At 44.7% G+C, this 12,151-nt stretch overlaps 1 protein-coding gene across 4 annotated transcripts in view; it reads left to right on the top strand.

The window, feature by feature from the left end:
- The window catches only part of UBLCP1 (ubiquitin like domain containing CTD phosphatase 1), a 33,121-nt gene extending 28,877 nt beyond the window's left edge, over positions 1-4,244 (top strand). For all 4 annotated transcript variants that reach the window (XM_077326383.1, XM_077326380.1, XM_077326381.1 and 1 more), the window contains one exon: positions 3,306-4,244. In XM_077326383.1, the coding sequence (XP_077182498.1) occupies positions 3,306-3,333 (28 nt within the window). In that variant the 3' untranslated portion in view covers positions 3,334-4,244. The remainder of the gene's footprint in view (positions 1-3,305) is intronic.
- The last annotated feature ends 7,907 nt before the right edge of the window (positions 4,245-12,151 follow it).

Genomic DNA, 12,151 nt, shown 5'->3' with positions numbered 1-12,151 from the left:
GGCTATTGCCATCTCTTGATGTGCCTAAACCCTTTGACCTGTGGGGAAAAAACAGATATAAAATAGGTGCTGAGCCTTTCTGCTTTCTCTGAATCCTGTGTTAGAGTTTGTCCATCTGCACCCTCCTTTACGTTTGGTCCTCACAAAAAAATCTTGTTACAATGGTCTTCCCTGGCCAATCTTAGCTCACTCTCAGCTTTGGCCTTTTCTTCCTTGATATTTAACTGCAGTCAACTTGGTAAAATGCAGACTGTCACTTTAGCTTAACAGGAAAGGACCTATCACTAAAAGCATTTTTCCTGAGACTTGAGCCGCTGCCTATTTCTATTTCTGATAGTATGAAATCTTTGTACCATTATAGGTTGCTGCTCTACTTTCTCTTGTTAGAAGAAGTATTTGGGTGCAAACTTTCTACAGTCCCTATAGCCTTCTAATATGCTAGATGATTGGGTGGTGATCTAGATTTACATTGTAAACTTTTTAAAAAGATTAACTTGCTGTACAAGAATTGTGAAGTCCTGATAACCCATTTGCCCCTATCTTTGAGGGAAATTAAAAAAATATGCAACACTTTCTTAAACCAAAACCATTTTACTGATTTAACATAAAGAACATCATTTATAAATTTGTTAGCATATAAAATTGTATTAATTAGCATATTTATGGGATTTCAAAGTATAAACATCTTAGTTTTCTGCAAGCAAATATTGCTATACTAAAGCAAGAGGTCTATAAACTTCTGCACTGTTTGTTGTTTTAATACATCCCTAATTCCAAGTATATATTCTTTAGTCTCTCCCCAACATTTTCTAGTTTTTCCAATTGAAATAACTGACACTTTCCATGCTCTATGAGTTGAGTACAGTGTTGTCTTAGTGATCCACTTCAAGAGGCAGACATAGCAGTAGTCTCTTGCCTTTCCAGAATACACTTCATATATTCCACGTGACGAAGAGCACCTGCCCACACTGGATGGCATAGAGCTCACTACGGCTCGCTCCGCCAGGAACCTGGGTGTGATTCTGGACGCTTCCCTCACAATGGAAGCCCAGGTCACAAAGGTAGCGCAGCTGGCATTTTACCACCTCCGCCAAGCCAAGCTATTAGCGCCCTACCTGGCTCTGAAACACCTAGCCACAGTGATCCATGCGACGGTCACCTCTAGACTGGACTTCTGTAACTCGCTCTATGCAGGCCTGCCCTTAGCCTTGACCTGGAAACTACAACTGGTCCAAAATGCAGCGGCCAGGATCCTCACAGCAACACCGTGGAGGTCCCACATCCGGTCCATTCTCCACCAACTGCAAATACTCTTCAGATGTCAAGATATCCTGGAAGTGATGTCAGCAGACCACATTTTTCCTGCTGTGCCCATGGAAGTCAAATGTCACAAGAGTGGCATCACTCCCACTGGATGTGACATCACCAGGCCACTCCCACTGCACAGGAAGTGACAACAAAGAAATATTTTCAGATGACTGAACAGAACCATACCTGCACTCTGAGTTTGTTACCAGTTTGCTCTTCTTCAACCAAGAGAGCCTGCAGTGGGAGCCTGCAAAAATAGGGCCCGGACAGACCTATGCCACTCGGTCACCACCCTGCCATGCTAGAACAGTCCCAGGGCAGACCTATGCCACTCAGTCACCCCACGCCCATCCCAGTGACAGAAACAGGGCTGGAGCAGGCCTATGCCAATCTCTTCCTCCCCCTCCCCAAATGCCAAAAATGGCCCAGTGGCCTACTCCACTAGGTCAGGAACAGAACTGGGGCAGGCCTATACACCTCCATCACTCCATTCCTGCAGTTAATAAAAATACTTACCTATCTGGACTCCAGTTACTCCCACATGAGACAAACCTCGGCCAGCAAGGATTTGTATGGCCGGAGCCCCTCCCCATGCCTCCATGCCTAGCATTGACCCATATGGGAAGGGTGGGTTGGGACAACATGACCATATATACTCATATCGCCCAATGAATTTTTTTAATTAAAAAAAAAATTATTTAATTCTCACACAATTGATGAAACCCTTCTGGGGCCATTGCAAACTCCCAGGGTTTCATGAAAGCCTGTTTGAGAAAGCCTGATGTAGTAGAATAGGTAACTTTGTCCAGGTCATACTTTTCCAGGAAGGACTATTAAACCAGTCAGAGATGGACAAAGGGGCTTCATGTGACAGATGACCTAGGATCTAATAGCTCAGCTTGGCTGTATAGAACTGGCTAAATCCTTATTGCTCAGTCAATTGTATCGCAAAGCACTTCTGTCTCTTGTAGACTAGTCATTTTGTTGTCACCAGCACAATATGGCTAAAGGTAATTATTAAGAAATTGTATTAATCTTATTTCTTAGCATTTAGAGGTCAGTACAACAGCTATGTGTAGAGCCTCTTGTGGCGCAGAGTGGTAAGGCAGCCGTCTGAAAGCTTTGCCCATAAGGCTGGGAGTTCAATCCCAGCAGCCAGCTCAAGGTTGACTCAGCCTTCCATCCCTCCGAGGTCGGTAAAATGAGTACCCAGCTTGCTGGGGGGTAAACGGTAATGACTGGGGAAGGCACTGGCAAACCACCCCGTATTGAGTCTGCCATGAAAACGCTAGAGGGCGTCACCCCAAGGGTCAGACATGACTCGGTGCTTGCACAGGGGATACCTTTACCTTTACCTTTTTACAACAGCTATGTATTTTTCCCCAAGGTTTTTTTTTTCCACTAGTGGTAAATTTTAAAATACCAGGTGGAACAAAAAGAAACTCTATATTCTTGCAAGTTTACTAATGGTATGACCCCCACATGGTGGTGCTTTAGGATGCTTAGGGCTGATCCTGAGTTGAGCAGGAGGTTGGACTAGATGGCCTGTATGGCCCCTTCCAACTCTATGATTCTATGACCATGAGAACTGTGCTGGCTTTATGCCCTTTTAGAAAGCTGATTGGAAGGATGTCAGTTAAATAACATTATTTTTCCTATATGTTCCAAAAATTTTCCCCCTCTCCCATTTAAATTTGTAATGAGAAATGTGGCTGTTTTGACTTCTCAAAGGTAAGGTTTCTGAAACTTTTAACAGAGGTTGCTTAATATGCTGAGCTTGACAACAAATGTAAGATTAATTTGAAATGCTTTTTGTCCTGCCAGGTTATTGTGTCACACCATTTCTTTAAAACTCATGTCATAATGTACTGTTTTGTATTAAGCATTTGCATTAGAGAATGTTCAACAGTACTAGAACAATATTTTTCTACCCCAAAGCTGAAAAATAGTTTTGAATGTATTTTCTGTGCTCATCTTCTATTTGTCTTTTTCTCCAGGTACCTCACAAAGAAGCAAGGACAATAGCTTTAACTTGTGAAGCAGAATGTAGAGACCCTTTCCTCCTGTGTAACCTAGAATAAATAGTGCTGGACACTGACTTAACCACCAGAGTGACTCTTTACACATAGTCTTACTGGTTTGCTCTGTCTGAAGGTGTTAGCAAACCATGGAAAAGAAAACAAATGAACTTGTGTTTTTTTTTCCTCTGGTGTTTATAATATCATTTGTACTGCTACTATAGTATCCCCAAGATTTAAAACCATGCTATTCTGCAATGTGGAAAAAGTTCAGACCAAAAAACCTCTGAAACATACAAACTCAAAAGTTTACTATGGAGCCAGTTTCTGCCATGTTCAGTTATAGAAATCTCTTCCCTCCCCTGTTATATTTAAGACTATGAACTATAAGCTGTTTAATTATGTATTAGTATGTCAAGTGTTCCTTTGTGCAAGACAGTTTTATGGCAGAAAGCATCACTACGGGGCAAAAGCACCTTTGTGTGTGTATCATGATGATAAAGCTTGGATTGCATCTGATTGGAGAATAGGAGGAATTTTTAAAGAAAACAACAATTCTTTGTCAAAAAGCATTTAAAAATATTTCTGGGTCAGAGGAAAGATTTAAACGTGATGAGAACAGAGTACTAATTCCTTAAAGCATGAACATTAGTTGTTCTGTTCTTGTTAATTTTGTGAAGATACAGTCTCTTTGAATGGCAGTATTCAGCCACAGCTGTTCTAAAATGATAGGTAATTTGTGCTGCTTCAGCCCGCACTGTGGAAGTTTGATGTGACCATTGTCTCACATTACTTGACAGCCCCTCATCATGCCATTCTTGTATTTGGAAGCAGACTGCCTCTTTCAGATAAAGTCTTCATATATTGTTCTTAAGGAACTATAGCAGGTATGCTAATAATAAATGCCTTTTCTTAAAACGAGTGTTGTCATTTTTTATGAGGATGTTATTCAGTCATGTCTGACTCTTGCTGATCGTATCCCGTCCCACATCTTTCAGTCTTAAACAACTTATAATGCTCCAACTGGTTGATCGTATCTAAACACCACGTTCTTTGTCAGTCTGGTTTTCTTTTTCCACTGACCAGCCGTAGCATAATTGCTCTCTCCATTGAGTTGGATTGCATGATATGGCCAAAGTAACTGAGCTGGAGTTTCATGATTTGCCTACCAGTAACTTTTGCTATCCATGGAATCTGCATTCTTTAACATATTGATAAAAGAATATGTAAAGAATATGTAAAGTTTCTGACCTGCCGGGCTGACAATTTCATTTATCAAATGGTAGATGAACCCACAAGAGGTTCAGCCAGACTGGACTTAATACTGACCAACAGGCAAGAGTTGGTGGATGAGGTGAAGGAGGTGGGGACCCTAGGGGGAAGTGACCATGTCCTCACAGAATTCCTTTTGAGATGGGGAGCCAAGGAAGCTTGTAGCCAGACGCGGATGTTGGATTTCCGTAGGGCAAACTTTAATAAACTCAGAGACATGATGAGTGTCATACCATGGACGAGAATTCTGGAAGGGAAGGGAGCATGTGAAGGGTGGGCGCTACTCAAACAGGAGCTATTGCATGCTCAATCAATGACTATCCCAGAAAGACGAAAACACTGCAGGAGCTCTAAGAAGCCTATTTGGATGAACAGAGAACTTCAAGAGGAACTAAGAAAGAAAAGGGAAATGTTCAGGAAATGGAGGGAAGGACAGAGCTCTAAAGAAGAGTACCTACAGGTTACTAGGCACTGTAGATCAATCATCAGAAAGGCCAAAGCTGAGAGTGAGCTAAGATTGGCCAGGGAAGCCCATTGTAACAAGAAAAGATTTTTCAGTTATGTGAGGAGCAAACGTAAAGTGAAGGAGGCAATAGGCCCACTGTTGGGTGCGGATGGACAAACTCTAACGGAAGATGCAGAGAAAGCAGAAAGGCTTAGTGCCTATTTAACATCTGTTTTCTCCCACAGGTCAAAGTGTTTAGGCACATCTAGAGATGGCCATAGCCAAAGGACAGTGTCTGGGTGGCAGGTTAACATGGATAGAGAGGTTGTCGAGAGGCATTTAGCTGCACTGGATGAGTTCAAATCCCCTGGTCCAGATGAAATGCACCCGAGAGTACTCAAAGAACTTTCCAGAGAACTTGCACAGCCCTTGTCCATCATCTTCGGAACCTCTTTAAGGACTGGAGTGAGTCTGACCTCTGTTGTGGGGAAGATAATGGAGCAGATATTAAAGGGAGCGATCTGCAAACATCTGGAGGACAATTTGGTGATCCAAGGAAGTCAGCATAGATTTGTCTCCAACAGGTCCTGCCAGACCAACCTGGTTTCCTTTTTTGACCAAGTAACAGGTTTGCTGGATTGGGGAAATTCGGTTGATGTCATTTACTTGGATTTTAGTAAAGCTTTTGACAAGGTTCCCCATGATGTTCTGATGGATAAATTGAAGGACTGCAATCTGGATTTTCAGATAGTCAGGTGGATAGGGAATTGGTTAGAGAACCGCACTCAAAGAGTTGTTGTCAATGGTGTTTCATCAGACTGGAGAGAGGTGAGTAGCGGGGTACCTCAGGGCTCGGTGTTTGGCCCGGTACTTTTTAACATATTTATTAATGATCTAGATGAGGGGGTGGAGGGACTACTCATCAAGTTTAGGATGGAGTATTTATCAGAAAGAAGAGAGTAAATGTATTCTGAAGTGAAGATTAAATATAAGTATATATGTATTTCATTATTATATTATATTATTTTATTAAAGGACATATATTATAATTATTAATGGCCAATGAAAGATGTAATGGTGAAATTTTGATTTCTAATAATAATTTTTGTGCATGTGGCACTAGAAAACTAAAGAACCTGATTTGTAGATGGTTGGCGGTCTTTTCTAAATGTTTTTTGTCAATGTATGTTTTTGCTTATTGGGGGAGGTTATTGTGGGGATGTTGGTGGTATTAATGATCTAGATGAGGGGGTGGAGGAACTTCTCATCAAGTTGCCAGATGACACCAAATTGGGAGGACTGGCAAATAGAAGATAGAGACAGAGTTCAACGAGATCTGAACACAATGGAAAAATGGGCAAATGAGAACAAGATGCAATTGAATAAAGATATGTGTAAAGTTCTGCATCTGGGTCAGAAAAATGAAAAGCATGCCTACTGGATGGGGGATACGCTTCTAGGTAACACTGTGTGTGAACGAGACCTTGGGGTACTTGTGGATTGTAAACTAAACATGAGCAGGCAGTGTGATGCAGCGGTTAAAAAGGCAAATGCCATTTTGGGCTGTATCAACAGAGGCATCACATCAAAATCACAAGATGTCATAGTCCCATTGTATACGGCACTGGTCAGACCACACTTGGAGTACTGTGAGCAGTTCTGGAGGCCTCACTTCAAGAAGGACGTAGATAAAATTGAAAGGGTACAGAGGAGAGCGACGAGGATGATCTGGGGCCAAGGGACCAAGCCCTATGAAGATAGGTTGAGGGACTTGGGAATGTTCAGCCTGGAGAAAAGGAGGTTGAGAGGGGACATGATAGCCCTCTTTAAGTATTTGAAAGGTTGTCACTTGGAGGAGGGCAGGATGCTGTTTCTGTTGGCTGCAGAGGAGAGGACACGCAGTAATGGGTTTAAACTTCAAGTACAACGATATAGGCTAGATATCAGGAAAAAAATTTTCACAGTCAGAGTAGTTCAGCAGTGGAATAGGCTGCCTAAGGAGGTGGTGAGCTCCCCCTCACTGGCAGTCTTCAAGCAAAGGTTGGATACACACTTTTCTTGGATGCTTTAGGATGCTTAGGGCTAATCCTGCGTTGAGCAGGGGGTTGGACTAGATGGCCTGTATGGCCCCTTCCAACTCTATGATTCTTTGATTCTTTCAGTAAAGCTTTTGATAAGGTTCCCCATGATGTTCTGATGGATAAATTGAAGGACTGCCTACTAATACTACCCACCCAACCCCTCCCACCATCTCCCTCTCTGCCCCTCCTTCCCTGCACCCGCCACCCCCCACGGCCTACACCCCATCCCGCCGATCGCACCCTTCTCCCTTGCCGACTGGCCCAACACCCCCCCCACCAAGGCCCAACAAATCCAACGCGCTTCCCCCCTACAACCTCCCCCAACATGATCCTTTGCCCCGCTACCCACCCACCCTTCCCCGCGCCCCTACTTACCCTCTCCACGATCGCCCTCTTCTCCCCCACACCGCACCGCACCTGACCGATGCCGCAGACAAGCTGCGCTACCTGCGCGGCTCCCATGCCGGCCTCCAACTAAACCATGCATGTGCGGATTTCTGCGCATGCGTGGCTTCCTTCCCCCACGTTCCCCCCACCCCGCCCCCCCATGAGACACCACGCATGCGCCGAGTCCCAAGCATGCATGGTTCCTCTCCCCCCAACCACGCTCACACCATCCCTCCCTAGCAGCGCCGAGCGCCCTCCCCGCCACAATTCTCCCTTGCCCATTTTTATAAATGGGCTTTTTTCCTAGTCTTTTATAAATATGTTGAGCAACACAGGCCCCAGGACAGATCCTTGGGATACTCCACTTGTCACTCTTTTCCAAGAAGATGATGAACCATTAACAAGTACCCTGTGGGTACAATTTGTCAACCAGTTATTGATCCACCTGACAGAATTAGGATCCATATAGTTTTTTAACAACTTGTGAACAAGAATATCATGTGGAACCTTATCAAAAGTTTTATTGAAATCCAGATAAACTATGTCCACAGCATTTCCCTGATACAGCAAGTAGTCACTGTCAAAAAAGAGATAAAGTTGGTCTGACATGACTTGTTCTTGCGAAACCTGTGCTGACTCTTAGAAATCACAGCTCTCTGTTCCAGCGGCTCAAGGACCGAGTGTTTGATTATTTGTTCCAAAATTTTGCCAGCTATAGATGTCAACTTGACGGGTTGATAATTACCTGGATCCTCTTTTTTCCCTTTCTTGAAGATGAGGACAACATTTGCCCGCCTCCCATCGTCTGGCACCTCACCCATTCTCCAAGTATCAAAAATAATGGACAGAGGTTCAGAGATGACATCTGCAAGTTCTTTTAGTACCCTTGGATGCGGTTCATCAGGCTCAGAAAACTTTGTTTCATTTAAAGAAACTAGGTGTTGGTGGACTGTTCCAACAGTGATCCTAGGCCACCATTCCCGTCCCCCGTGTTGTGCTACTTTTTTGCCACATTGATCACTATTTCCCTCTCAAGAGAAGACTGAGGAGAAATAGGAGTTAAGCAGTTCAGCCCTCTCTTCATCATCTGTTATAATTTCACTTTCTTGTCCTCGCAGTGGCCCTATGGTGTCCCTATTCATTTTCTTGCTTGAAATATAACTAAAGAAGCCTTTTTTGTTATGTTTTGCATTTCTTGCTAGCCTAACCTCATATTGAGCTTTAGCTTTTCTAACACTCCCCCTACAATTATTGGTTATTTGTTTATACTTATCCTTGGTCATAATGCTTTCCTTCCATTTCCTAAGTGACTCTTTTATTCCCCAAATCTTTTGACAACTGCTTATGGAGCCAACTTGGCTTCCTTAGGGTCCTTCCATCTTTTCTTCTCAAGGGAATTGTCTGTGATTGAGCTTTCAGTATTTAATTTTTAAGAAATTCCCATCCCTCTTGGACGGCCATCTCTTTAAGTCTTTCTGACCACTGGACTCTACGAAACATACCTTTAAGTCTGTGAAAATCAGCTTTCCAGTCTATACGTACAACTACGTAAAGGTTTCCTCTTTCCCACGATTGAAAATTCCAAAAGCACATGGTCACTGCTACCAAGTGTCCCCACTACTTCCACCTCATCTACCAGTTCTTCCCTATTGATGAGAATCAAGTCTAAAATAGCAGAGCCCCTGGTTCCCCTCTCTACTTTCTGGGATATGAAGCTTTCGGCAAGGCAAGAAAGCATGTCTGCTATCTTACCACTCTGGGCCCAAGAGGCTCTTAACGGTGATTACCAAAACCTTAAGCTTAATCTGGAATTGAACTGGGAGCCAGCCGAGTTCTTGGAGTACTGGCCGGATTTGAGATCTCCATGATGTCTTCGTGAGAATCCTGGCCGCGGCGTTCTGCACCAGTTGTAATTTCCGGATCAAGGATAAATGTAGGCCTGGGTAGAGTGAGTTACAGAAGTCCAGTCTGGAGGTGACCATCGCATGGATCACTGTGCCTCAGTGCTCCGGTTCCAGGTAGAGCGCTAGTAGTTTGGCTTGGCGGAGGTGGTAAAATGCCAGCCGTGCTACCTTTGTGACCTGGGCTTCCATTGTAAGGGAAGCCTCCAGGATCACACGCAGGTTCCTGGTGGAGTGAGTCGTTACGAGCTGCACACCAGGGTGGGCAGGCACACTTCCTCCCATGGTCCCTTTCTACCCAACCACAGGACCTCCGGCTTTGCAGGGCTGAGCTTCAGATGACTCTGCTTGATTCATTTTGTCACGGTTTTGTTATCTGCAAATGTTTTGGCTTGTTTCTCCAAGATTTATTATGCTGAGAACGTTTTTCAGTTCCACAGTCATATGCATACTAATATGGAGATTAGAATCATAGAGTTGGAAGGTGCCTCATGGGTCATCTAGCCCAATCCCCTGCACTATGCAGGACACTCACATCCCTATCACACATCTATTGTAACCTGCCACCCCTTTGCCTTCACAGAATCAGCCTCTCGGTCAGATGGCTATCTAGCCTCTGTTTAAAAATTTCCAAAGATGGAGAACCCACCACCTCCCGAGGAAGCCTGTTCCACTGAGAAACCACTCTAACTGTCAGAAACTTCTTCTAGATGTTTAGATGGAATTTCTTTTGAATTAATTTCACCCCATTCGTTCTGGTCTGTCCTTCTGGGACAAGAGAGAACAATTCTGCTCCATCCCTCATATGGCACCCTTTTAAATACTTGAAGATGTTTATCAGACCCACTCTCAGTCGTCTCCTCTCTAAGCTAAACAGACCAAGTTCCCCCAACCTTTCTTCATATGTATTCAACTCCAACCCCTCACCATCTTTGTTGCTCTCCTCTGGACACGTTCCAGTTTGTCAACATCCCTCATCAATTGGGGTGCTCAATACTGAACGCTACACTGAGTGTGACTGAACCAGAACTAGAGCCTTAATACAAAGTTTCGGCTAATCAGCGCCATTGTCTTCCCTATAACAAGCTATGAATGTGAAAGCTGGACCCTGAAGAAGGAAGACAGGAGGAGAATAGATGTTTTTGAATTATGGTGTTGGAGATGAATGCTGTGAATAACATGGACAGCCAAAGTTACCAACAAGATAGTTTTAGAGAGGAGCAAACCAACTATGACATTAGAGGGGAAGATATTATGGCTAAAGCTCATTCACTTTAAACTCATCATGCAATCAAATTTGCTAGAAAAATCATTAATGCTCGGCATGGTCAGCGGAAAAAGGAAACGTGGTCGCCAACGGATCTCCTTGCTCTACACGATCAAAGCTAGGGTTGTGCAAGGGGCCCCCAATTCGGGCCATTTCGGATCCGAATCGGGACATTTCTTAGTCTTCTGAAGCGATTCGGAGCTGTCCTTATCAATTCGGGGCCAATGCAAGTCAATAGAGCCATTGACTTGCATTGGAAATACTTCCCCTGCCATTCTCGGGGGCTGGGGGGAGGGGGTGTAGGTTGCACCCTTGAAACTACTTGGGGAGCTCAGGTGGGTCTTCCCTGAATCCCCTGCAAGTTTCCAGAAGATTGGACCACGGGGTCCAATCCTAGGAGCTCGCAAAGATGGTACCCCTATCCACTCCATTGGATAGAATATAGTGTCAGGTTACTTGGTTTGAACATGTTTCCCATAGACTTCTATGGGGAATGGTCTTTGGGAGCCCCTAGGAAGGGACCCACTGGTGCAGTCTTCCTGAAACATGCAGGGGACTCAGGGTAGACCCTCCCTGAGCTCCCCTGCAAGTTTCAAGAAGATTGGACCAAGGGGTCCCATCCTAGGGGCTCCCAAAGAGGCTGATATCATTTCCCATGGATTTTAAAGTTGGGAAAATAATGATTTCAGTAGGAATTGAACCAGGAAATTGGCAATAAACCTGCTGAAATTATTTTTTCCCACCCTCTTTGCTGGGCACAAGCAGACCCAAACTCGCCATGTCAGACAAGAGCATCTCCGTGATAGTCTTGAAGGGCCCAAGAACTTCCATGGTCTGAGAAATGATCTCCCACTCTTGGTGGGTGAGCCACTCCCCAGGCATAAGCATCCTCGTCTCCTGGACAAGGGTGTCTAAGGCTCTCCTTTGCTCCACCAAGCACTCAAGCATGGCACGGGTGGAGTTCCAACTCGTGCTTACGTCTCTGATAAATCAGTGATAAGGCATGCCCATCAGGACCCTCTTTCTCTCCAGCCTCGAGACGTCATACAAGCTGTGAGAGAAATGCGCCACGATCTTCCGGCACTTCTCCATGAGATGCCTGCATGCAATGGCTTCGGCGGATGAACCGGTTCCCTTGGAGCCAATCCCAAGGGCATCCTTAACTACGAGATGGAGAAGGTGGGCCGCTCAGGAGATATGCTTCAGGCCCAGTTCCTTGACTGCCTTGGTCATTTTTAGGGCACCATCTGTCACCAAGAAGCCCTTGGTGAGGCACACCCAACTACCTATCTACCATTCTATGGATGGTGCTCTGAAAGTTGTCTGCCGTGTGCCACACATCGAAGGGCTCAATGTGCAGCAAGGCATGGCGATAGCCTGCCGGGCAGCTTTCACCCTGCCTAACGGGCTTGATCTCACCCAGCACCTCCCCGACATCCCATCAATGCGCAGTCAGCAAGATGCTTTGGGCT

This window comes from Paroedura picta, chromosome 3 (assembly GCF_049243985.1).
Source record: "Paroedura picta isolate Pp20150507F chromosome 3, Ppicta_v3.0, whole genome shotgun sequence".
NCBI lineage: Eukaryota > Metazoa > Chordata > Lepidosauria > Squamata > Gekkonidae > Paroedura > Paroedura picta.
The sequence above is the reverse complement of the archived record's forward strand: the minus strand, read 5'-3'. Positions and strand labels throughout refer to the sequence as shown.